A 27,120-nucleotide genomic window follows, 5' to 3' on the forward strand; every position below is an offset into this window, starting at 1 on the left:
GGACCCTCTCTGATGCAAACACATCATTCCTTGGATAAAGGGCCCAGCATTGCTCACAATACCCATTGTGGTCTGACAAATGTCAGCGTGGACAAGTGGGCCCCTGTTTTCACATTTCTGTGAAAAAGTAACTCAATTTCATTCTTATATTTTGCTGAATTTAATGTAATCTTCTCTCTCAGATGTAATTTCTATTTCCCTTCCACAGTGAAGACGTTGCATTCGAAGTCAACAACATCTCCTCCACAATCACCATCAGCACTGATGTACCACAAGGCTGTGCGATTTGTCCACTACTCCACTCACTTTATACCTGTGATTGTGTGGCTAAGTACAACTTCAATGCCATATTTAAGTGTGCAGATGACACCACTGTTGTTGGATGAATGAAAGGTGGTGAAACATTTGCCCTCAGGAGGGAGATGGACTATCTGGTTGAATGATGCCACAACAACAACCTCTCACTCAATATCAGCAAAACCGAGGAGCTGATCACTGACGACAGGGGGAGGAAACCGGATATCCATGAGCCAGTCATCATCAGGGACTGGAGGTGGAAAGAGTCAGTAACATTAAATTTCTCAGCATTATCAATTCAGAGGGTCTGTCCTGGGACTAGCAGTAAGTGCCATTATAAAGAAGGCAGCGACTCTACCTGTGTATAGTCAGCATGACATCTAAAACTTTGACAGATATAGATGCACAGTGGAAAGTAACCTGACTGGTTTCATCATGGCTTGATATGGGAACACAATGATCAGGAATGGAAAGGAAAGGTCTACAAGAACTTTGTGGAGATGTCAGGGGCATATTTTTTTACACAGAGCGTGGTGAGTGTGTGGAATGGGCTGCCGGCCAAGGTGGTGGAGGCGGATACAATGGAGTCTTTTAAGAGACGCCTGGATAGGTACACTGGGCTTAGAGAAATATAGGGCTATTTGTAACATCAGGTAATTTCCAAAATAAGTACGGGTTTGGCAGGGCATCGTGGGCTGAGGGGATTGTATTGTGCTGTAGCTTTTCTATGTTTCTAACTTGTGGATGCATCCCAGTTCGTCACAGGTAAAGCCCTCCCCATCATTCAGTACATTTACAAGAAGCACTTCTACAAATAAACTGCATCCATCATCAACAACATCCTTCATCCACCTCATGCTCTCTTCCTACAGCTGCCATCAGGAAGGATGTACAGGAGCCTTAGGTCCCACACCACCAGCTTCAGGAAGAGTTATTACCCTACAGCAGTCATTGTCTTGAAATGACACAGGTATCTTCACAGAACTGATTCCATAATCTGCAGACTCACTTTCAAGTATTCTACAATTGAATTTCACAGTAAAAATTATTTTTTTTATTATTTGCATGATCTGTCTTTTGCACATTGGTTGTCTGTCAGTCTTTGCTGTTTATAATTTTCATAAATTCCATTGTATTTATTTTCCTGTAAATGCCTGAAGAAAATGAATCTGAAAGTAGTACCCTATTGTGCCAGAGGTCCCAACACACTAGACCTCTACTACACTACGATAAGGAATGCCTATTGTTTGCTCACGGGACCGCATTTTATTAAGTCAGATCATTTGACTGTACTCATCCTACCTGCATACAGACAGAGCCTAAAGAGCAAGGCTCCAGAGATCAAGCTTGTCTGAGTGGCATAATAACAACAACATCTCACTCAGTGTCAGTAAGACCAAGGGACAGATTGCAGACTTCAGGAGAGGGAAACCCGACATCCATGAGCCAGTAATCATTGGTCAATCAGAAGTGAAAAGAGTCAATAACTTTAAATTGCTATGTGTCACTGTCAGAGGATCTGTCCTGGACCCATCATATAAATATTATTGTGAAGAAAGCACGACTGCACCTTTACTTCCTTAGGGCTCTCAGAGATTCAGCATGTCATCGATAACTTTGCCAAACTTCTATCAGTCTGAGGTGGAAAGTGTGCTGACTGATTGATTTACTGCCTTGTATAGGATCATCAATGCCTTTGAGTGAAAAATCCTACAAAAGGTGGTGGATACAGCTCAGGTACATCACGGGTAAAACATTCTTAACCACTGAGCACATCTACATGAAACATAGACATAGAAAAGCAACGTCCATCATCAAAGATCCTCACCATACAGGCAATGCTCTTTTCTCACTGCTACCATCAGGTAGAAGGTACAGGTACCTCAGAACTCGCACCACAAGGTTCAAGAACAGTTACCACCCCTCAAACATCAGGGTCCTGAAGAAAAGGGGATAGCTGCACACATGTCAGGACTCATTTAGGGGCTCTGTTATATTGTTATTTCATGCTCATTATTTATTTTTCTGCATTTGCACTGTTTGTTTACAGTTTATATTTCCTGATATTTACAGTTCACAGTTACTGTTCTATAGATTTGCAAAGGAGGCCTGCAGAAAATGAATCTCAGGGTTGAATGAGGTGACATGTATGCACTGTGAGAATAAAATTTACTTTGAACTTTGAACTATATGGTGAAATATGGGCACTGTGATAACAAGTGTGAAATGAACCTGCTAAGGTGTCAGATTTCACAGTGGGAGAGCATTTTGGATATAGTGATCATAATTCTATCTCCTTTACAATAGTGTTGGAGAGAGATGGGAAGAGACAAGTTAGAAAAGTGTTTAATTGGAGTAAGGGAATTAAGTGGCTTTCAGGCAGGAAATTGGAAGTTTATATTGGAAAGAGATGTTCTCGGGGAAGACTACAGAAGAAATGTGGCAAACGTTCAGGGGATATTTGTGTAGAGTTCTGCATAGGTACGTTGCAATTAGACAGGGAAGTTATGGTAGGGTACAGGAAACGTGGTGTACAAAGGCTGTAATAAATATAGTCAAGGAGAAAAGAAAAGCTTACAAAAGGTTCAGAAAGCCTGGTAATGTTAGAGATCTAGAAGATTATAAGGCTAACAGGAAGGAGCTTAAGAAGGAAATTAGGAGAGCCAGAAGGGGCCATGAGAAGGCCTTGGTAGGCAGGATTAAGGGAAACCCCAAGGCACTCTACAGGTATGTGAAGAGCAAGAGGATAAGACGTCAAAGAATGGGACCTATCAAGTGCGACAGTGGGGATGTGTGTATGGAACCAGAGGAAGTACCAGAGGTACCTAATGAATATTTTACTTCAGCATTCACTATGGAACAGGATCTTGGTGACTGTAGTGATGACTTGCAGCAGACTAAAAAGCTTGAGCATGTAGATATTAAGAAAGAGGAGCTTTTGGAAAGCTTTAAGTTGGATAAGTCATCGGGACCGAATGAGATGTACCCCAGGCTACTGTGGGAGTCAAGGCAGGAGATTGCTGAGCCTCTGGCAATGATCATTTCCTCATCAATGGGGTTGGAACAGATTCCGGAGAGTTGGAGGGTTCTGGATGTTGTTCTTTTATTCCAGAAAGTGAGTAGAGATAGCCCAAGAAATTATAGACTAGTGAGTCTTACCTCAGTGGTTGGTAAGTTGATTGAGAAGATACGGAGAAGTAGGATTTATGAACATTTGGAAAGGTGTAATATGATTAGGAATAGTCAGCATGGCTTTGTCAATGGCAAGTCGTGCCTTAGGAGCCTGATTGTATTTTTTGAGATGTGACTAAACACATCGATGAAGGATGAGCAGTAGATGTGTGTATATGGATTTCAGCAGGGCAATTGATAAGGTCCCCATGCAAGGCTTATTGAGAAACTAAGGAGGCTCTGTGGATCTAGAACTGGCTTGCCCACAGAAGAGTGGTTTTAGACCAGTTATGTTCTGCATGGAGGTCGATGACCAGTGTTGTGCCTCGGGGATCTGTTTTGGGACACATACTCTTTGTGATTTTTATAAATGACCGGGATGTGGAAGTGGAGGGATGGTTTAGTGACTTTGCTGATGACACAAAGGTTGGAGGTATTGTGGACAGTGTGGAGAGCTGTCAGAGGTTACAGCGGGACATTGATAGGATGCAAAACTGGGCTGAGAAGTGGCAGATGGAGTTCAACCCAGATAAATGTGAAGTGGTTAATTTTGGTAGGTCAAATATGATGGCAGAATATAGTATTAATGGTAAGACTCTTGGCAGTGCGGAGGATCAGAGGGATCTTGGGGTCTGAGTCCATAAGACCCTCAAAGCAGCTGCGCGGGTTGACTCTGTGGTTAAGAAGGCGTTCGGTGTATTGGCCTTCATCAACCGAGGAATTGAATTTAGGAGCCAAGAGGTAATTTTGCAGCTATATAGGACTCTGGTCAGACCCCACTTGGAGCACTGTGCTCAGTTTTGGTCGTCTCACTACAGGAAGGATGTACACGCCATAGAAAACGTGCAGATGAGATTTACAAGGATGTTGCCTGGATTGAGGAGCATACCTTATGAGAATACGTTGAGTGAACTCAGCCTTTTCTCCTTGGAGCAATGGAGGATCAGAGGTGACTTGATAGAGGTGTATAAGATGATGAGAGGCATTGATCGTGTGGATAGTCACAGGCTTTTTCCCAGAGATGAATTAGCTGCCACAAGAGAACACAGGTTTTAGATGCTGGAGAGTAGGTACAGAGGAGATGTCAGTGATAAGTTTTTCACTCAGAGTGGTAAGTGCGTGAAATGGGCTGCTGGAACGGTGGTGGAGGCGATACGATAGAGTCTTTTAAGAGACTTTTCGTTAGGTACATGTAGCTTCGGAAAATAGAGGGCTATGGGTAAGCCTAGTAATTTCTAAGGTAGGGACATGTTTGGCACAACTTTGTGGGCTGAAGGGGCTGTATCGTGCTGCAGGTTTTAAATGTTTCTGTTAACTTAGTTTGGCTTAAAATTTTGGCTTTGACAATATTTTTTCGGAATGTTCTTCTGATGAAGTGTTCAGTAATCTAGTTAAAATGTATTTTTAGCCCAATTTATAAAAGATTATCCACACAAAAATATAGAAAATACAAATATGAAATGTTTATAACACCGAAGAGTCAAATTAAAATTACTGTCTATAACACACTCAATTCCCGTGGGTGGGGGTGGGGTTACCGTTCCCGGAAATTCCCCTCTGTACCCACTCTGTTACAATGCTCGCAATTTCTCAGCGGCTCCACTGATTGACATCTCTCTCTGCCCCGCCTCCCGGGCTGATGACTCGGCGTCACGTGATATCGTGTTGCGTATTGCCGATTTGTGACGAGCTAACGTCATATCGGTCCCATCTTCACCGACGTCGTTTCCTGGGAAACGGTCCGGTCCAGGATGGTGGGCGTTCGGTTGTCGTACTTTGGTTTTCGGTCTCCACTGTGGGAATCGGCCTCTCCTCTTCCTGCCCACGGAACAGTGAGTGTCTGTCAGCGCCTCACCGCACCGGCTCTCTGCCTCAGGTACAATATTTAAACCATATTTGCACAGTTACATGGATAGGAAAGGTTGAGAGGGACACGGGCCTAATGCAGGCGGATGCGACGAGTTCAGGTCGACAACTTGGTCAGCGTGGATGAGTTTTACCGAAGGGACAGTTTCAGTTCTGTATAAATCACTGACTCTATTCTGGGCGGTTCAACCAGGGCAGGATGTACACAGTGAGTGACAGGTTCCTGAGAAGGTTTAATGAACAGAGACTTTGTGGGTTTCTGCCCCCACACCTCCTCTGGCAGCTGATTTAGGATAGCAGCTATTCTCTTTGTGAAGTGTGTACCCTTCAGATCCCCTTTAAATCTGTCTTTAAACAGTTTTGTACAATTCTAATGAGAGGCAGTTCTTTGGCCGATAAGGCAAGTCGAACACACAACCCTGTCTACCTGTGATGCCACATACAGGGAACTGTGTAACAATATTAGAGACACATGCACAGGTACTTTGGTGAGCAAGGCCTGGAGGGATATGAAACTAATGCAGGAAAGTGGGATTTGTATAGCTGTGCATGATGAGGAGCATAAATGTGATGGTCCAGAGGGTCTGTTTCTGTCCTGGACAACCCTGGCAACAGCAGTCCATAACTGCAGTGGGGTTTGTTACCTTCATTCTCAGCTGTGAGCTTGTTCCACTGAACCCCTTATCCTCTGAGAAGATATTTACACCCTTCCATCGTGACCAAGCTGTCTGCCATCTCTGTTAATATGAACCAGTGTTCTTCACCAAATTCCCACTTAAAAGTCTTGCTACTGGTGCACAGAGAATGGATGCATTTTGGTAGCCTTTTGAGGGGGTTGATTCACTATTAAACCTAATGCATTAATACCTTTGTCCAACAAAAATCCATTGTGCAAACAAGAGGAAATCTGCAGATGCTGGAAATTCAAACAACAACACACACAAAATGCTGGTGGAACACAGCAGGCCAGGCAGCATCTATAGGGAGAAGCGCTGTCAACGTTTCGGGCCGAGACCCTTCATCAGGACTAACCAAAAGGAAAGATAGTAAGAGATTTGAAAGTAGTGGGGGGAGGGGGAAATGCAAAATGATAGGAGAAGACCGGAAGGGGTGGGATGAAGCTAAGAGCTGGAAAGGTGATTGGCGAAAGTGATACAGAGCTGGAGAAGGGAAAGGATCATGGGACGGGAGGCCTCAGGAGAAAGAAAGGAGGGAGATGGAGAACAGGCAAACAACTAAATGTGTCAGGGATGGGGTAAGAAGGGGAGGAGGGGCATTAACGGAAGTTAGAGAAGTCAATGTTCATGCCATCAGGTTGGAGGCTACCCAGCCGGTATATAAGGTGTTGTTCCTCCAACCTGAGTTTGAATTCATTTTGACAATAGGGGAGGCCATGGATAGACATATCAGAATGGGAATGGGACGTGTCACCTTTCCAGCTCTTAGCTTCATCCCACCCCCTTTGGTCTTTTCCTATCATTTTGCATTTCTCCCTACCCCCACTACTTTCAAATCTCTTACTGTCTTTTCTTTCGGTTAGTCCTGACGAAGGGTCTCGTCCCAAAACGTTGACAGCGCTTCTCCCTATAGATGCTGCCTGGCCTGCTGTGTTCCACCAGCATTTTGTGTGTGTTGTTGTTTAAAAATCAATTGTCCTGGGCTCTGAGTGTTTTAGGTAAATCCATCCTGAAGTTCTGTGTTTTAGGTTCCCACTGAACTTTCACAGTCAGTGTTTTCTGCACGTCTACACTGACCATCAAGAATCTGTTTGCACTAACTCAGCACTTGGTCTATCTCCTACTCTGCACTGGTGATTCAAATGCTCATTCAGATGTTCCTGCACCACCCCCACAGGCAGTGTGTAACCTCCTTCATTTTTCCAGCTGGTCCACATCCCACATCAAGGTTTGCTAGCCACTTTTGCTGTCCATCATGCCGCTAATCTTGGTGTCATCTGCAAACTTGCTGAACCAGTTTACCACATTCTCATCCTCATCGTTCATACAGATGAAAAACAACAATGGACCCAGCGTCGGGGAGTTAAACCAGGGCAGGATGAACACAGTAATGACAGGTTCCAGGGAAGTGTTCATGAACAGAGACTTTGTGTGTTTTTGCCTCCACCACCTCCTCTGGCAGCTCATTTGGGATACCAGCTATTCTCTGTGTCAAATATTTACCCTTCAGATCCCCTTAAAACCACCCCCCCCCTCACCTTACAACAATTCCCTTTAGCTTTAGGCAGCCACACCACGGGAAACAGTCTCTGTCTCTTTAAACCTTGTATGCCTCACATATTTTATCCACCTCCATCAACTCACCCTTTCAACCTCCACCCTGTCACGTCAAAACTATTCCGTGCTGTTTCAGGATGGAGAAAACGGTTCCTTCCCCAGAAGACCCTGGGGACTGAACTGTTTTCTGCCTACCCATCCCTAGAAGATGTCCCATTGATCCATGAAACCTGCACTCTGCCCTCTGCACCAGCTCCTCAGCCAACATTCATCAGTGGTATCTCTCTATATCTCCCTGCACTAACAAGTGTCACTGGGAGTAATATAGAGCTTACTAGTTTTTAGTTTCTGTCTTATTTCTCTAAATTCACTGCACAGGACCACATCCCTCCTCCCCCCTATGTTGCTATTGCCAACATGCACCGTCCACCACGATGTCCGGCTGCTCAACCTTCCCTTTGAAATGTCCTGCAGCTGCTCCTAGACCATCGGACCATAAGACACAGGAGCAGAGTTAGGCCGTTTGGCCCATCACATCTGCTGCCCCATTCTGCAAGGAATAAGAGATCATGACAGATCTCTAAACCCTCTGAAACACTTTTATCCCGCCCCCCCCCCCCACAATTAAGAACCTCCACATTCAATATACCCAGTGAATTGGCCACATCCGTCTGTGGGGATGAATTCAGAGTCAGAACCAGAATCAGGTTTATTACCACCGGCAGGTGACAGGAAATTTGTTAATTTAGCAGCAGCAGTTCAATGCAGGACGTTGAATAATATAGAAACAATAAATAAATTACAGTATGTTTGTATATGGATATGTATATTAAGTAGATTAAAATCGAGCAAAGCTGAAATAATATAAATAATATATATATATAATACATCTACAGCAGCTTTTGGGTGTTTTAAAGTGACAAACCCAAATATCTTCAAACTCCTGATGAAATATATCCGCTGTCTTGCCTTCTTTATACTGTAGCTGCATCAATAGATCCTCAGAGATATTGACACCCAGGAACTTGAAATTGTTCACTGTCCACTTCTGATACCTCTGAGGATTGGTTTGTGTTCCCTCGTCTTACCCTTCCTTCAATCAGCTGTTTTGTCTTAATCACAAGTTGTTGCTGCGACACCACTCAACTAGCTGGTATATCCCACTCCTGTTTGTCCAATCATCTCCATCTGAGATTCTACCAACAATGGTTGTATGCAGCATATTTATAGATTGCATCTGAGCTAATATTTAGTCACATAGTCATGGGTATAGAGGGAGTAGAGCAGTTGGCTAACTGCACATTCTTGAGGTGCATCAGGGCCAGTGTTGTTCCTCAGCGAAGAGGAGATATTTGAATTGACTTTATTTCTTGCATCTTTCACGTACATGAGGAGTAAAAATCTACGTTATGTTTCCATCTAAATATGCAATATGCGTAATTTATAATAATTGATAATAAATAGAACAGCCAATGTACATAGAGGTTCCCTCAAATCAGCGTGAGTTAATCAGTCTGATAGCCTGGTGGAAGGAGCTGTCCAGCAGCCTGTTGGTCCTGTCTTTTATGCCGCAGTACCGTTTCCTGGATGGTTGCTGCTGGAATAGATTGTGCTTGGGGTGACTTGGGTCCACAATGATCCCATGGTCCCTTTTCTCACACTGGTCTTTGTAAATGTCCTGAACATGGGAAGTTCACAACTACAGATGCGCTGGGCTGTCCGCACCACACTCTGCAGAGTCCTGCGATTAAGGGAGGTACAATTTCCATACTAGGCAGTGATGCAGCCAGTCGGGATGCTCCCAATTGTGCCCCTGTAGAAAGTTCTTAGGATTTGGGGGCCCATAGCAAACTTCCTCAGTCATCTGAGGTGAAAGAGGCGCTGTTGTGCCTTTTTCACCACTCAGCAGGTACATACAGACCACGTGAGATCCTCGGGTATGTTGCTGCCGAGGAACTTAAAGCTGTTTACCCTCTCAACCCCAGATCCATTGATGCCAATAGGGGTTAGCCCGTCTCCATTAATCCACACCAATCCGCACAGATTGTGGTCTCCTGGTTAGGAGGTCGAGGATCCAATTGCAGAGGGACCAGGTTATTGATCAGGACTGTGGGAATGATGGTGTTAATCGCTGAGCTCTAGTCAATGAGCAACATCCTGACATAGGCAGCACAGATTCACCACTCTTTACTCAGGAAATTGCTCCTTATCTTTGTTCTAACGGTATGTCCTAGTATTTTGAGGTTGTGCCCTGTGGTCCTAGACTGCCCCACTATCGGAAACACCCTCCCCACTCCATTCTGGACCTTTCGATATTTGATCGGTTTCAGTGAGATTCCCTCATTCTTCTAAAGTCCAGAGAGTACAGGCCCAAAGCCCTCAAACAATCCTTGTTCATTAACCCTTTTATTGCCAGGATCATTTTTGTGAACCTCCTCTAGACACTCTCCTATGTGAGCATGTAGTTTTTTAGATAAGCTGCCCAAAACTGTTCACAATACTCCAAGTGTGATCGGACCAATGCCTTATAAAGTCTGAGCTGATCCTATCATTAAATATCTTTTCCAATAAGATCCCTCCCACTAACGTAAGAGTCACCAGGGTACAGTTTCCTTTTTTGTCCCTATTGCAGTTCTTAAAAGGAGGAAGAATATTTATCATTTTCCACTCTTCTGCATCCTGGCCTGTAACTAAAGGAGCATCAGTTTTAAGTTTTGTTAAATTTTTGTCCTTATTTTATCCCTCAAGCATCAGGTTTTTGAATCAAAGTTCAAAGTAAATTTATTATCAAAGTACGTATACATTCTACAACTTTGAGGTTTGTTTCAAACAGGTTGCCATAAAACAAAGAAAGCCAAAAGAACCCACTAATAAAATAAGACCATCAAACACCCAATGTGCAGAAAGAAAGACAAATCCTGCAAACAATAAGCACAAGCAAATTCTGTAGCGTATTGAACTGAAATGCTCAGAGAGAGTCTGTGCACAGATGCTTAGTTCAATGCAGAGTGGAGAAGTGAGCCATGTCCAATCATGAGCCTATCAAGCTCGACCTTAAATACACCCAAGGACGTGGCCTCCACAGCTGCCTGTGGTTATAAATTGAACTAATTCAGCACACTCTGGCTAAAGAATTTCTCCGCATTTCTGTTTTAAATGGACACCCCTCTATCCTGAGGTTGTGCCTTTTAGTCCTAGACTCCGCCAACATAGGAAACATCCTTTCCACATCTACTCAGTCCAGGCCTTTCAACATTCAAAATGATATTCCCCCCCCACCCCCATCCTTCGAAATTCCAGTGAGTACAGACACAGAGCTATCAAATGTTCCTCGTATGATAACTGTTTCTTTCCCAGAATCATCCTTATGAACCTCTTCTGGAACCTTTCCAATGCCAGCACATCTTTTCTTAGATGAGGAGCCCAAAACTCTTCACAATACTCAAGGTGAGGCCTCACTAATGCCTTATAAAGTCTCAGCATCACATCCCTGCTCTTGTATTCTAACCGCTTGATGTGAATGCTAACATTGCTTTTGCCTTCCTCACCTCCGACTCTACCTGCAAGTTATCTTTAGGTTGGTCTGCACAAAGACTCCCAAGTCCCTTTGCATCTCAGATTTTTGGATTTTCTCCCTATTTGGAAAACAGTCTGTACATTTATTTCTACTACTAAAGTGCACGACCATGCATTTTCCAACATTGTATTTCCTTTGCCATTGTCTTGCCAATTCTCCTAATCTGTCAAAGTACTTCTTCAGCCTACCTGTTTCCGGAACAGTACCTGCCTTCTTGTCATCTGCAAACTTGCAACAAAGCCATCTATTCTATCATTTAATTCATTGATATACAGCATAAAAAGAAATGGTCCCAACACCGACCCCTGCGGAACACCACTACTCACTGGCAGCCAACCAGAGAGGACCCTTTTATTCCCTCTTGCTGCCTTCTACCAATTAGCCAATGCTGTAACCAGGCCAGTAACTTTCCTGTCATACCATGGGCTATTAACTTTGTAAGCAGCCTCATGTGTGGCACCTTGTTAAAGGCCTTTTGAAAGTCCAAATATATGACAGAAGCTGCATCCCCTTTATCTATCGTGCGTGCAATCTCAAAGAATTCCAACAGATTCATCAGGCAAGATTTCCCCTTAAGGAAACCATGCTGACTTTGTCTTTTCTTGTCCTGTGTTTCCAATACTCTATAACCTCATCCTTAACAATTAACTCCAACATCTTCCCAACCACTGAGAGGCTAACTGCTCTATAATTTCCTTTCTGCCGCCTTCCTCCTTTCTTAAAGAGTGGAGTGACATTTGCAATTTTCCAGTCCCTTAGCACCATGCCAGAGTCCAATACGTTTTGAAAGATCGTTACTAATGGCACCATAATCTCTACCGCTAACTCTGCAAGAACCCTAGGGTGCAGTTCATCTGGTCCGGGTGACTTGTACACCCTCAGGTCTTTCAGCTTTTTGAGCACCTTTCCCTTATAATAATAATAACTGCAGTCCCTTCTCTCCCCTCACACCCTTCAACATCTGGCACATGGCTAGTATCTTCCACTGATGGAAAATACTCATTTAGTTCATCTGCCATCTCATTCCCCCCCACAACACATTATTATTTATCTGGCCTGATCTTCTAGCAGTCCAATATCCAGTCTCATCTCTCCTTTATGTTTTACATTCTTGAAAAATCTTAAACGATCCACTTTAATAATATTTGCTAGCTTGCTTGCATATTTAATCTTTATCCTCTTTAGGTTGCTCTCTGTAATGTGTCAGAAGCTTCCCAATCCTCTGTATTCTGACTATTTTTGTTCTTTTTTTTATGCCCTCCCTTTTGGTTCTACATTAAGTTTGACTTCCTTGTCAGCCACAGTTGTACTATTTTGCCATTTGAGTATTTATTTATTTCTGGAATACATTTATCCTGCACCTCCCTCATTTTTCTGAGAAACTCTCACCATTGCTGCTCTGCTGCCATCTCTGCCAGCATCTCCTTCCAATTTACTTTAGCCAACTCCTCTCTCATACCACTGTTACTAACTTTACTCCACTGAAACACTGCTATGTCAGACTGTACTCTCTCCCTATCCAATTTCAAGTTCAACTCAATGATACTGTGATCACTGCCTCCTAAGGGTTCTTTTACCTTATGTTCCCTAATTTCCTCCTGTTCATTAAATAACACATAATCCAGTATAGCTGATTCCCTAGTAGGCTCAATGACAAACTGCTCTAAAAAGCCATCGCTTAGGCATTCAACAAACTCACTTTCTTGAGATCAATTTCCAACCTGTTTTTCCCAGTTGACCTGGATGTTGAAATCTCTCATGAAATCTCCAATAACATTGCCCTTTTGACATGCCTTTTCTATTTCCTGTTGTAATCTGTGGTCCACATCCAAATAACTGTTGACGGCCTGTTTATAACTGCATCAATGTCCTTTTACACTTGCAGTTTTTTAAAACTCTACGCAAAATGATTCAAAATCTTCCGATCCTATGGCACATCTTTCTACTGATTTGATACCATTCTTTACCAGCAGAGCCATGCCATCCGCATTGCCTACCTTACTGTCCCTCTGATTTGTCTAAATTGGGCATTTAGCTCCCAACTGTAAATATTTTTCAGCCGTGATTCCGTGATGATCACATTATACATGACAATCCGTAACAGGGCAATAAGATTATCCACCTTGTTTTTTATACTCTGTACACTTCAAGTATTGGATTTGCTACCCTTATTGATTCTGCATCCCTCTGCTGGCTGCAGTTATGTCCTATCATCTGCTCACTCATCCTGACAGTGTGACTGCATGCTTTCTTTTCTTTCTTTACCATCTGTCCTAACCAGAGTCCTTTCAGGCCAGTTCTCATGCCCCTCAAAATTAGTTTATACCTTGCCCAACAGCTCTAACAAACCAGCAGTATGCCCATAAGAAAATAAATCCCGGGGTTGCGTATGATGACAGAAATGTATTTTGATAATACATTTACTCTCAGCTTTGAACTTTGTAGTAGAGAGCCGGGTGTTGTACTGGTCTGTGTCCTCACTGGCCGGTGCTGTGCTCTGGCAGCTCAGTGTGCTTGGAATATGGTGTCAGTGATTTTACAGAAGTGTCTCCATATTGCACAATTGATCTTGTCCAACCAGGAGCTTAGAAGATTCACTGGAGACTAGAATAATTTTTTCAGACTATTTCTGGTCACAGGATCATTCTGGGATGATCTAGTCTGTTTGACCCATTAAGTTTATAGCAGCTCCTTCTACATTTCCACAGTCCGATTCGCAACTCTGTCCCCACAGCGCTGCAGGTTATTTCCCCTGAAGGTTCTGACTAATTCCTCTTTGAACACTGGTTGTTCCTGCCACATACTGTTTCAGGAAACCTTGCTGAAAACACTTAACAAATAATACCCCAGCCAAGTCTCAGGTGGGAAGGGAGACCCAGTCAGTTTCCGGAGATTATTCACTACAGATACGCGGTTGTTTTTACATCAGTCCATAACCTGCTGACATATCTATTCCTCTCTCTCTCTCTTACTGGCTGTTGGCAGCCCTACAGTTATATCCCATCACAGTGATTGCACCTTTCTCATTCCTGAGTTCCACCCACATTGTCTCACTGGATGAGCCTCTGGGATGACCTTGAATTTGTGACCTTCTGCATGATCAGCAGTACTGCTCCCCCAACCTCATTCACCTCCCTCTGGACTGTCTGAATCTGAATCCTGGAATGTTTAGCTACCAGTCCTGCCCTTCTCTGTAATGGCTGAATCACTGTGCCATGTACTAATCCAGACTCTAAATACGTCTGCATTAACTGTTCCACACCCGCCACTGATACAAGCACACTTCAGGCCCTCAATGCCACTGTGTTCATTAACTGGGCCTAACTATGCAGTGGTGTCCTGGGCCAATGGCATCAACACAGCATAATCTGATTAGAAAGGCTGACTCTGTTATTGGAGTCAAACTGGACACACTGGAGACCGTGGTAGAACAAAGGATCCAATGGATATCCTGGCAATTCTGGACAATGTTTCTCACCCTCTGCATGCCTCCTTGGCTGAACAGAGGAGCATCTTCAGTAACAGACTAACACCACTGCGCTGCTCCAAGGAGCGCTGTATGAAGTCATTCTGACCCTCGGCTCTGTAATGAATCAACCTATAGCCGGGGAAGTGATGACACCCCTCATGTTAGACTGTTTGTGGTAACTTTTTATTCTTTCTCTTACTTCTAATATTTGTTTATCTGTGCACTTGTAGTGCTACTGAGACACTGTAATTTATCTATTTGGACCTACTTTCTGTGTTAATCCACATCCGTCAACACCACTACTGACCTTTCACTCTTCCCATCTCTTCTGGAAAAAGAAACTCAATGATCCATGTAACTAAAGCCCTCCGTCCTGCACCAGCTTGTTATTCACACATATAACTGTACCACCTTTTTATTTCTTCCCTCGGTAGCAGGTGACACTAGGATTACCCCCATCACCCCCTCCAAGAGACTCTACTTAACTTTTTCCCCAAATCCCTAAGTCTCTTTGCAGGACTTTGTCTCTTTTGTTAGAACCAATATGGACACGTCCTCTGGCTGCTCACCCTGCCCTTTCAGAATGGCCTCTACTTGTTCAGTTACATCCTTGAACCTGATACCAGGGAGGTAATGCAGCATCCTGCAGTCTCTCACCTTGCCACAGATACACCTGTCTGTGACCCCGGCTAAAGAATCCCCCGTCACTGAGGCTCACCGAGAACACAGAACAGTACAGCACAGGAACAGGCCCTTCTTCCTATGATGTCTGTGCTGAACACGATGCCAAATGAAACTAAATCTCTTCAGCCTGCTATAATTCATGTGCTTCAATCCTCTGAATATTCATGGCCTTATCTAAAACCCTGTTAAATGTCATTATCATATCTGCTTCCTCCACTCCCCATGGCAGCCCAAACCCGGCCCTCACCACTCTCTGTACGGAAACAGAAATCTTACCTGCCCTAAAATCCACCTTTAAATTCTCACCCCGGCATTTTAAAGCTGTGCCTTCTCATAATTGATACTTCTACCCTGGGGAAGTGATTCTGACTGTCTACCTTGTCTACACCTCTCATAGTTTTATAAACTTCTGTCATTTCTCCCCTCAGCCTCCTTCACTCCAGGGAAAACAGTCCCATTCAGTCTGATCTTTCCTTGTAACTCAAGCCCCCAGTCCGGGTAACATTCCTGTGAATCATTTCTGCACCTTAATCACATCCTTCCTCTCGTGGTGACCAGAACTGCACAGGCTACTCCTGGTGTGGTTTAATTATTGATTTGTACAACTGTAATGTGATGTCCCAACTCCTCTGAAAGCCTTTGCCGATGAAGGTTAGCATGTCGTGCACCTTCTTCACCACCTTGTCTACCTGTGTTGGCACTTTCAGGGAACTATTTACCTGTGCCTCAGGTTTATCATTTCACTAATGATACCATCACTGCCATTCACTGGGTACGTCCTGACCTGCTTTAACTTCTCAAAATCCATCATTTTTCGTTTGTTTGACACTGTAACAACACTTCTCTGTTTCTCTGCACTAATGTCCCAGCAATAAATGTCAATGAGCCATTCACCTCTGAAACTTAGTCATATGTGGTCTTATGAACCCCTCACAGTATCCGTCTCTATATTGTTGTGTAAGCAACACCTCAACCCCTCTCTATTTCTCTCAATTACAATTTATCTCCATATAAATAGTAGTGAATTTTGATTCCTCCTACCACATGCCATCACACTTAACACTGTTACGGGGTACATAACTGGGTCACTTACCAGCAAAGATAGAGAGGTCCGTTGAAGTCTGATGGTACTATTTTTAACTGTAATTATTGATAGAATTACACAAAAATAATATCAATGCAAACACACAGATAAGATACATCGTCAATACTAAATCTAAAAGCGCGGGTATAATAATAATCAATAAGAAATAGCTCTATCGTTGTCTAGGGGATAATGTATTGTCCGATGGAAATATAAAAGTCACTTTAGTTCATTCCAGCTGCAGCCGTTGGCAATTGTTGGAGAGAGAGAGATTTAGAGAAAAACTTGCCGATTCCTTTTATGATGTCAATCCTTCGAGAGTCATTGGGAGTTGAGTTCCCCATTGTTAGCTAAAAACCGTTTTTCCGTGGCAAAGGCCACCGATTCCGGGGCAAATGGAAGCGGACGCACGTGGCCTTCCACTGGCTTTCGCTATTACGGGATCGCTAGCGTTTCTTCTGGTGCGTCTGAGGGGCTGTTCCCCCAGACCCACTTTTTATCCTGACTCACAGGGTCGCAGACGTCGATCAGGTTGGGATAATGCAATCCCTCCATCAACCTCCCCCTCGGTTCATTGCCTGGGGGGTGCTTCGATGCATCAGGCAGGATGCAATACACAAGTCCGTCTCCAAGAGACAATAGCCGGTATCAATGGGTCCGCCTTTCGGAGGCCAGGACACATTCCAACCCTTTTGTGGATTCTGCATGTCTTTCTCTCATTTCCTGTGTCCCCTGAACTGACTTAATAGTGATCTTGCGAATCTCACAAAGGAGGGGGCTACCCCGCACCCTTCGGCCCCTCAGAGCTGTGGCACATTCGTAACAACACATTAAACTCCATTTACCATGTATTCTACTCACCAGTTTCCCCAAATCCTGTTGGAGAGAACAAATGTCCAATCAGAAAGGTTTTGAAGGATATGGGTCAAATGCAGGGAAATGGGACAAGGAGGAGGATAACCTTGTTCATAATGTGGTGGTGCGGGGGTTACTGACCACAAGCTCAGATGGGAACTTTGGTCAGTGTGGACCATTTGAGCTGAAGGGCTCGTTTCTGTGCTGTGTGAATCTGACTGTAAACCCTCTTGGCTTAGTTCAATGACATTAAACTTTTCTAAATGACTTGTTATTTCTTCACAGATTATAGACTCCAATAGCTGAATTGAAGTTAACTGGACTACAGGCACTTGCATTTTATCTTCTACCCTTCAACAATGGTTTTCAACTCCATTGGGACCTTGCTGTAACAGTGAGTTTTGACGGACTTCAATGTCCCTATTTTCTCTCCAGACTTCCTGTGAAACCCTCCAGTGCAGGTCGTTGGGACCTGGTAATGTTTGCTTTTAGTCCCATTTGTTTCTCCCTCCTGATGATGATTGTTACACATTATTGCACAATGTTGGAATCTCACCGTTAGATATCTGTGGGATGTTTGCTGTGTCCCCATTGTGAACACTAATGCAAATTATTGAGTTAACTTATCTGCTTTTTCCTTATTAGTTTTAGCTTTTGTCCCATCACTGGTTCCTGGAAAAATCCTGATCCTCTTTTCTACCGCCAACCCTTGCCTTTTTTTATGCTCTTTAATTTAATATTTCCCCTGAACTCCATTGACCACAGAAGGTTCTTTGCTGTCTGTGATCCCTCTGTCTAATTGGTATCAACGTCTGCTGAGTGTTATGAACAGTCTCCTTAAACATCGCCACTGCTCATCACTGACCTGTCCCTGTACCTATTTACCCCATCGACCCCAGACAACTCCACTTTCACATCACTGTAATTGCCTTTATTTATGTTGAGGACATTGGTTCTGGACCCTGGTGTTCACCCTCAATCTGGCTCTGGAGTTCTCCCACATTATGATCACTTCTTCACGGATCCTTCACCACAAGATCTCTCTGTATTCCCACCTCATTACACAGATTACATCTGAAATGTCCTGTTCCTGGTTAAGATCCTGCTGTAAGAAACTGTCTCTGACCAATCCACAAATTCCTCTTCCACTGTACCAGTTTGATTAGTTTAATCAATACACAGACTGAAGCAAACTGAGAACAAAATGCTGGAGAAACTCAGCAAACGGTCGACATTTCGGGCTGAGAACCTTCACTGGGATTAGAAAGAAAGGGACAAAAGTCAGAATAAGGTGTTTGGGGGAGGGGGAGGAGGACAAGTGAGTGGGGGGTGTGGTTTGTGGAGGGATGATGATGTGAGGAGCTGGGTAACAGGCAGAAAAGGCAAAGAGAGGAAGAGAAAGGAATCCTTTAGGACAGAACGTTAGACGATGGGATGACAGAAAGGAGGTGGAGAACCAGAGAGAGTTGATGGGCAGGTCATGAGGATGTGCGAGGAGAAGTCAAGGGGTTAAATAGCACCAGAATGGGGGAAAAGTCAGGAAAAAAGGAGCAGTTTGGGAGGGGGGGGTAATAGAGGGTAGTGATTTCCAGAATTTGGAGAAATCAACGTTCATGCTGTCGAGATTGGAGGCTACACAGTCAGAATATGAGATGTTGCTCATCTAACCTGTATTTGGCCTCATCGTAGTAGTAGAGGAGGCCATGGACAGACTTGTTTGTGATGGCCCTCTGCTGGGTCAGGGTCGACCATGAATATTGTTCCCTCGCTGTGAAAGTCAATTTGCAAGCCAGGGTAGTACGATATGTAAAGCAAGCTGTTGCCCATGCAGGGGCTCCTGCTCTCAACACATCTGATGAATCCAGAGCAACGGCAGAGACCGATGGGGTCGGGCACCAACGGTATCACAGGATTGCCAGTCTGCATTGAACATCGGACTGACAGGGAATCCAGCTCTGGATTGTTCCTCGGGGTTTACTCCCGAAGTTTACACCATTCCCCATGAATGGTTTCAGATCAGAATTTTCCTTCCACGAGAGGAGCTGACAACCGTGGGTGAAAGTCCCATCTGCCCATAGCAGTTAGTTATATGATGCCAGTAAACCCATTTGGACCCTCCCTGTCACTAGAAAGAGTTTGTCGGGCTTCATAGCTAAGCCATATGTAAAAGCCAGGAGCTGGACTTGGTTGACAGAGACAATTTGAAGCAGCAACTAATAAGAAGTGACAGCTTGTCCCTATTACTACCCCACCACTGGTTAAGACAGTTGTAAGGCTGTAAATGTGTCAGTCTGTAAATGGGAAATGGAACTAGAATGGGTTGCCACTGGCAGATTGTGGTTGTTGCAGCTCGCAGAGCAAAGGTACTCGATGTAGTGGTGCCCCAATCTGTTTCCGATTAAATCTCTCATGACAATCACATTTCCATTCTCATCTCTCTTTGATATTTCCCCTTTTGTGCTTTATCCCATCGGGAGGAGCACCTGAGGATCTTGAGACCATTCCTCACAGATCTCCACAAAGTGTTTTAAATTAATTACAGATATAAAACACAAAATAATTGACTGTATAAATATTCACCCCCAAATCATCACTGGTACAGTCAATTAGTTTTAGGAATTACATTCAGTTAAGTGGAGGTCACTGTGTGAGTCAAGGTGTTTCATTTGATTGTAGTAAAAATACACGACTGTTGGTAGTCAGTATCCTGGGAGAAACTACACTATAAAAACAAATTAATACTCTGAACAGCTCTGCAAAAAAGGTAATTGAAAAACACAATTCAGGAGATGGATACAAGAAAATTTTCAAGTCACTGAATATCCCTTGGAGTACAGTTAAGTCACTCATCCTGAAATGGAAAGAATATGGCAGAGCTGTAAATCTGTCAGAATCAGATCATCCTCAAAAACTGAGTGACTGTGCAAGAAGGGGATGAGTGAGGGAGGCCACCAACAGACCTATGCTAATTCTAGAGAAATCACAATCTTCAGTGGCTGAGATGGGAGAGACTGTGTATACAACAACTGTTGCCCAGATGCTTCACCTGTCAGAGCTTTTTGGGAGAGTAGCAAAGAGAAAGCCATTGTTGAAAAAAGCTCTTATGAAATCTCACCTGGAGTTTGCCAGAAGACTCTGAAGTCAACTGGAAGAAGGTTCTATAGTCTGATGAAACAAAATTGATCTTTTTGGCCATCAGATGAAACACTAAGCTGGGCGCAAGTCAAACACTGCACAGCATCAAAAACACACCATCCCAGCATGGTGGAGGCTGCATCATGCTGTGGGGCTGTTTCACTGCTGCAGGCTCTGAAAGGCTCATAAAAGTAGAGGGTAAAATGAATGCAGCCAAATACAGTGAAATCTTGGAGGAAAATCTATTTCAGTCTGTGAAAGTCACAAGTCACAACGAGAATCTTCTCCTAGTCACAAGTCAGCAAGTGAACTGTGACTTAGAAGAAGATTCATTTTCCAGCAGGAGAATGACCACAAGTATAAAAGCAAAACTACACAGGAATGACTTAAAACCAAAGTTAATGTCCTGGAGTGGCCAAGTCAGAGTCCAGACCTCAATCCAATTGAGAATTTGTGGCTGGACTTGAAAAGATCTGTTCACTCATGAACCGCATGCAATCTGACAGAGCTTCAGCAGTTTTGTAAAGAAGAAAGGGGAAAATTTTCAGTGTCCAGATGTGCAAAGCGGATAGAGATCTATCCACACAGAGCTAACGGTAATTACTGACAAAGGTGCATCAACTAATTACTGACTTGAAGGAGGTGAATACCAATGCAATTACATTATTTTGTGTTTTATATTCGCAATTAATTAGATCACTTTGTAAAGATCTGTTTTTCACTTTGACTCCAGAGAGTCCATTCTGCTGATCAGTGTGGGAAAATAAAGCCAAATTAAATCCACTGTGAATCAACATTGCAGAACAATAAACATGAAAACCTCCAAAGGAGACTGAATACTTTTGATGGCACTGTATCCACCCCTTCACCAGCACGTTATGAACAAATCCACCCTGCTCCTTTCCATTTTGCCGATTCCGTGTGGAACATTAAACATGTAGGAATGTCAAATTCCCAGTCCAAGTCTCTGTAACCATGTCCCTGCAATAGCTGGTAGATCAAACATATTCATCAGTACACAATATGGAACAGATGGCAACCTGCCCTTCAGTCCACAATATCTGCACCAATCATAATAATGTTGAGACTTTGTAAAGTACTGGTGAGGTCTCACTGGAGTTTTGTGGGCATTTGTGGGCCCCTTATCTTAGGAAGAATGAGCTGAAACTGGATCTGTTTCAAAGGAGATTCTCAAAATTGCCTCCAGGATGAAACAGCTCGGCATATGAAGAGCGTTTGATTGCTCTGGGCCTGTACTCACTGGAATTTAGGTCAATGAGGGCTGACTTAGGGCTTTGACTTAATTGAAACCGATTGAATGGTGAAAGACCTTGATAAAGTGGATGTGCAGAGGTTGGGAGTGTTTAAGAACAGAGGACACAGCCTCAGAATAGAGCATCATCCTTGTACAATGTGGAGATGAGGAATTTCTTTCGCCAGAGAGTGGTGAATCTGTGGAATTTGTTGCCTCGGGCAGCTGTGGAGCCAAGACTTTATGTATATTTAAGGCAGAGGTGGGTAGATTCTTGATTGGTCAGATCATGAAGGGTCACAGGGAGAAGGCAGGAGATTGGGGTTTTGAGGGAAAATGGATTAGCCATGATGAAGTGACAGAGCAGATTTGATGGGCCTAATTCTGATCCTATATCTTAGAGTCTATATCACCACCTCAGAAACCTCGATCAATTTTGTCAAGCGTGATCTGCCCACACAAAACCATGCTGATTGTCCCTAAGCAGGCCATGCCTTTCCAAATGTGCATAAATCCTGTACCTCAATATCCTCCCCAGTGAAACGAGGCTGCCTTGCCGATAGATTCCTGGATTCCTGTTATTTCCCTTCTTGATCAAAACTGCAATATTTGCGACCCTCAAGTCCTATTTCAAAGACACCCAGTCTGATTTTAGTTTCATAAACCTTCCATATCCTTCTGACTAAATTTAGGATCTCTCCATTCATCCATACTTCCCTTGCCTTACTATCCTTGTCCTTGCTCCTTACAGGAACATACTGATCCTGAACTGTGAGCTGCTGGTCTTTAAACAGCTCCCGCATGTCAGATGTGGACTTGTCTGACAGTGGCTGTTCCCTATCAATGCCCCGTGGTTTCTGTCTTACTCCGTACTAACCTGCCCTCCTGCAATTCAGTACCTTCATACAAGATCTGATTTTATTCTTCCTCATCACTATGATAAAAAATACAATCCCAGAATATTCACTGACTCTTAGCTGTCAGCTGGCCTGGATCATTTCCCAAAACTAATTCTATCTGTTCTCTCCTCTCGTTGGGCTCTGTACATAATGTTTCAAACAGTCTTGAGATTCGCTGAAGAAATCTTGTGCATCTAAGTATTAAGCAAGTTCCAATCAATTCTAGGGAAGATAAAGTCCCTGCACTGGTCATTGGGGGCCAGTATGATAATCCTATCAGTGTAACTGCAGATTCCCTCTGTAAATCAGCCCTCCAGTTTGTTGTGACATTCCCAGTGGGGTAACCTCTGCTCCTGTTAAACCCCACTCACATGTAAAACAATGAAACTCAGGAGCGTTGAGCTGCCAGCCCTGTCTGTCCGACAACATAATACTCCTAATGTTGAAACAAACTCATTTCAGCCCACTATGTATATTAGCCTGACATTGGCTCTCGTTCTTTTCAGACTGTCTTGTCATACATGCATTCTCCCACTTGCGATTCCAGTTCAAACTCTGCCAAGTGACACCAACAAACCTCCCGGTGAGGATATTGGTTCCCCTCCGGTTCAGATGCAAATGGTCTTGTTTGTCCCGGTATCCCACCTGCCTGGAAGGGAGCCCATTGATCCATGAATCTGAAGCCCTCACTCCTGCATCAGTTCCTCAGCAACAATTTTAAACTGCCACCACTTTACCTGGGCATAAGAGGAAACCGGATATATATATATATATCCTTATATCTGCTTATGTATCCTGTTCCTTATGTGACTGGACTTCCATTTCCCTCGCGACACAGAGGAACAATTGTTCTAATGAATTAACCCTCTCATCACTGGAAGTGACTGCACCCTCGCCCACCAACTGCTGTGTGTGAGGGCGCTCGCACTGGTCATGGGGCCGGGGAGGGACAGACCAATTCCTCGCGTATTTGCGGAATGGAAAAGCACTTCCTATAATTTAAAGTAGGCGAATCAGCAAATTTCCAGAAATCCTCCGGTCTGTACGTGGTGTGTGAGGGAGTTTTTTTTTCCGCTGAAGCGCTTTGTGTCGGATAATGGCGGACGTAATAAAGTGAAGGCGGAGTTGGACGATGAGAAGCCGCTCTCGGCTCTGTCCGTCACTCTGACTCTGTCTCCTCCCCTCCCCGCCTCTGACTCTCTGCGCGTTTCTCGGGCAGGTCCGGGCGCTGTGTATAAAACGAGACAGCAGCAGTCGGTTTGTCACTGAGCAGCGACCCGAGTGAAGCAGCATCATGTCTGGCAGAGGGAAAGGAGGCAAAGGACTGGGCAAAGGCGGAGCCAAGCGGCACCGTAAAGTGCTCCGCGATAACATCCAGGGCATCACCAAACCGGCCATCCGCCGTCTGGCTCGCCGTGGTGGCGTCAAGCGGATCTCGGGTCTGATCTACGAGGAGACCCGCGGGGTGCTGAAGGTTTTCCTGGAGAATGTGATCCGGGATGCGGTCACCTACACTGAACACGCCAAGCGCAAGACGGTCACTGCCATGGATGTGGTGTACGCTCTGAAACGCCAGGGTCGCACTCTGTATGGCTTCGGCGGCTGAAAAACTCCCACTTCCTCCCGAGCACAAAACTAAGGCTCTTCTAAGAGCCACCCACCGCCTCACAGAGGGAGCCGTGTCCACAACCTTTTAATTATATTTTATCGGTCCTCTATTCATCTGATGACATTTGAAATCGGTTAATCTGTTCCGTTTGAAATGTAGCCGCGATTCTGCCTTTACAGACGGTGATTACCATGAATGCATTTATATTGATCTTAACCTTCCCGTCCGTCTGGGACAGAAATCAGTTCCCTCGTTTAGAGGAACAATTCCGTAATTATGCATTCAAATCTTAACTGAGGGATTTAGGTATTAACTGAAACTGAAAATGTATGATCCGTGATAGAATTAATTGTAAATAATAAGAATTTATCAAGCACCATTGCAGGGTGCGCTGAAATTGGCGGGCGATTTGAAATTCATCGGGCGCCAATCACAGTGCATTCTGATTGGATGTAGTCCGACCGCCAGTTAACAGTTTCCCATTTTGTCCTAAATTGTTATTCGCCGCCAGCCTGCATGAAATCAATAAACCAATCGCAGCAAGTAGATCCTTTAATAGACAGCTGCTGTTCAGCCAATCATAAGCGATGGGACGGCCCTTCCCGGGGTATAAAAGCCTGTGTTGGAGCCCGTTTCGTCTATCTTGTTTCTGTATTTCAGCCTGTGTTCTCACTCCTGAAGCAGAATGGCCCGCACCAAGCAGACAGCGCGCAAATCGACTGGCGGAAAAGCTCCTCGCAAACAGTTGGCGACCAAAGCGGCGCGGAAGAGCGCTCCTGCCACCGGCGGAGTGAAGAAGCCTCATCGCTACCGGCCCGGCACCGTGGCTCTGAGGGAGATCCGGCGCTACCAGAAATCCACCGAGCTGCTCATCCGCAAACTTCCCTTCCAGCGCCTGGTCCGGGAGATCGCTCAGGACTTCAAAACCGATCTACGTTTCCAGAGCTCGGCCGTCATGGCCCTGCAGGAGGCAAGTGAGGCTTACCTGGTCGGGCTCTTTGAGGATACTAACCTGTGCGCTATCCACGCCAAGCGAGTCACCATTATGCCCAAGGACATCCAGTTGGCCCGCCGCATCCGCGGGGAGCGCGCCTAAGCCCAGCCTACACACCAAATACAAGAAAAGGCTCTTTTAAGAGCCACTACCACGGCAAAGGAAAGGGCTGCCAAATACTGTACATGTTTGATGTTGGTGATTTGTGTAAATAAACTGTAGTTTTGTAGAAGGGACCTGAATGAAGTTCAGTCGGCAATGCCACCGGGTAGTTTATCATATATCCTCCCGCTGCAGTCCGTCCCCAGAGATGGATCCCTCTCTCAACACGCCCCCTCCCCTCGCATAGGTTTCAGCAGTTCCCAATCATCTCAGCTGAATCTCCGCTGGTTTGGGATTTGGGCCTGAAACTGCCCACATCCCATATCTCTCAATCTCAGCTCGGGCATCCACGTCTCATTTCAGACACCGAGACGGCACGGCCGCACCAAATGTCAGAGGTACCGGTAATCTCGGGTTCCATGTGAGCTACCCCGGAAAACTCAATCGGACCCGGCGCGGGAATCACAATACTCTGAATCGGCTCTTTTCTGAGATGTGGGTGGCTCTGAGAAGAGCCGTTGGGTTCAGATACTTACAAATTATGTATTCAGAATTCACTTTTTGACTGCTGTCTTCTTGGGTTTCGCGGATTTCGACTTCGGCTTCTTGGCCGCCTTCGTCTTCGGGGCTGCAGTTTTCTTGGGGCTCTTGGGCTTCGGCGCCGCTTTCTTAGCCGCGGGTTTCTTAGCTGCCGCTTTCTTAGTCGCTGGTTTCTTAGCTCCCGCTTTCTTAGCCGCTGGTTTCTTAGCTCCCGCTTTTTTAGCCGCTGGTTTCTTGGCGCCAAGCTTCTTGCTGGGAGATTTCTTGATTGCAGATTTCTTAGCCGCTGGCTTGTTCGCTTTCTTCACCACCTTCACGGCACTTTTCCCTTTACCGGATTTAAAGGATCCCGAAAGACCAGAGCCCTTCATCTGAACCAAGGAGCCGCTTTCCACTTTCCTCTTGATGCTCATCTTGATCTGGGGGCGACGTTTCACCACATCGACACCGCTGCCGGCCAGAGCCTTCGTGATGGCCGCGCAGGACATACCCTTCCTATCGCGACAACCCGCCACGATCTTATCGATCTGTTCGCCCAGCGAGGGACCGGTTGGTTTGCTCCGGACAGCCGCCTTCTTCTTGGGAGTCTTCTTTGCGGCGGCAGGTGCGGCTGGAGGAGCCGTTTCGGCGGGTGCTGTCTCGGTCATGTCGGCGACTCTGATAAATCCTTCTCACAATCAGAACTGAATGAGAAATGAAGCGAAAGGCGGCGACTCAGAGCAATTTAAAGGCAGCGAGCGGACGGGGCGGAGACATCCTGCTTTCAGCTCCCGGCAGCTTCATTTTTCTGTGTTTCTCTCTCCTCAAAAACTCGCCGATTCCAATTCAAATCGGACGCTGCGGAGACTCAGACTAGTCCCTGTCTGTCACTGAGGCCGGAATGTTCGCTGGAAAGAAAGTTTAATCGGGATTAAAGGCAGCACTTTCTATTTTAACCCGTTTCATTACTGCATTGCCCGCGTTCTCTCTCCCGATCGGTGACCTGTTCTCTGCTTTGTGGCTGAATTATTTAAACTAATTAAAACTTTGCGGTGAGTTCCCTCTTCGGGACTGAGCTGGGAGTGGGGCGCTTCCGTAACAGAAAAATCTTTTCATTCTCTACAGGAGGCGCTGAGAAATACTACGATGTGTTCGGACCCACAAACACAGTGACACTGGTCTAAGCCGCCGCTCCTTTAACTCACTCTCTCTGACACAATACACTCTCAATGCTGGCGGAAATCAGCAAGTCAGGCAGCATCAATGGTGGGAATAAACAGCCGACATTTCGGGCTGAGACCCTTCATCAGGACTCTGGTGGGAGAGGCTGCCTGACTTGCTGGGTTCCTCCAGCACTTTGTCCGCATTGTTCA

General features: G+C 44.9%; 2 protein-coding genes across 3 annotated transcripts in view; one reads left to right on the forward strand and one right to left on the reverse strand.

The window, feature by feature from the left end:
* Positions 1-4,466: 4,466 nt before the first annotated feature.
* Positions 4,467-26,460, reverse strand: LOC140717810 (histone H1-like). Its single transcript, XM_073031532.1, has 2 exons — positions 25,765-26,460; positions 4,467-4,498 (listed from the first exon to the last, which is right to left on the reverse strand). The coding sequence occupies exon 1, from the start codon at positions 26,413-26,415 to the stop codon at positions 25,783-25,785; it is 633 nt and encodes a 210-aa protein (XP_072887633.1). The 5' UTR covers positions 26,416-26,460; the 3' UTR covers positions 4,467-4,498; positions 25,765-25,782.
* The window catches only part of LOC140717811 (histone H3), a 38,903-nt gene continuing 16,963 nt past the window's right edge, over positions 5,181-27,120 (forward strand). The window contains exons 1-4 of one of the 2 annotated variants that reach the window (XM_073031533.1): positions 5,181-5,344; positions 17,523-17,631; positions 23,030-23,106; positions 24,793-25,270. In XM_073031533.1, coding sequence (XP_072887634.1) covers positions 24,818-25,228 — 411 coding nt within the window. In that variant the 5' untranslated portion in view covers positions 5,181-5,344; positions 17,523-17,631; positions 23,030-23,106; positions 24,793-24,817 and the 3' untranslated portion in view covers positions 25,229-25,270. Of the gene's footprint in view, positions 5,345-17,522; positions 17,632-23,029; positions 23,107-24,792; positions 25,271-27,120 lie in introns of those variants that run through there. The other variant, XR_012096618.1, reaches the window with a different exon arrangement.

This window comes from Hemitrygon akajei, chromosome 28, assembly GCF_048418815.1.
Source record: "Hemitrygon akajei chromosome 28, sHemAka1.3, whole genome shotgun sequence".
NCBI classification, from domain to species: domain Eukaryota; kingdom Metazoa; phylum Chordata; class Chondrichthyes; order Myliobatiformes; family Dasyatidae; genus Hemitrygon; species Hemitrygon akajei.

Bases quoted from the DNA above. Each gene is read 5' to 3' on its own strand.
- LOC140717810 (XM_073031532.1), bottom strand. From the start codon at position 26,415: ATGACCGAGACAGCACCCGCCGAAACGGCTCCTCCAGCCGCACCTGCC.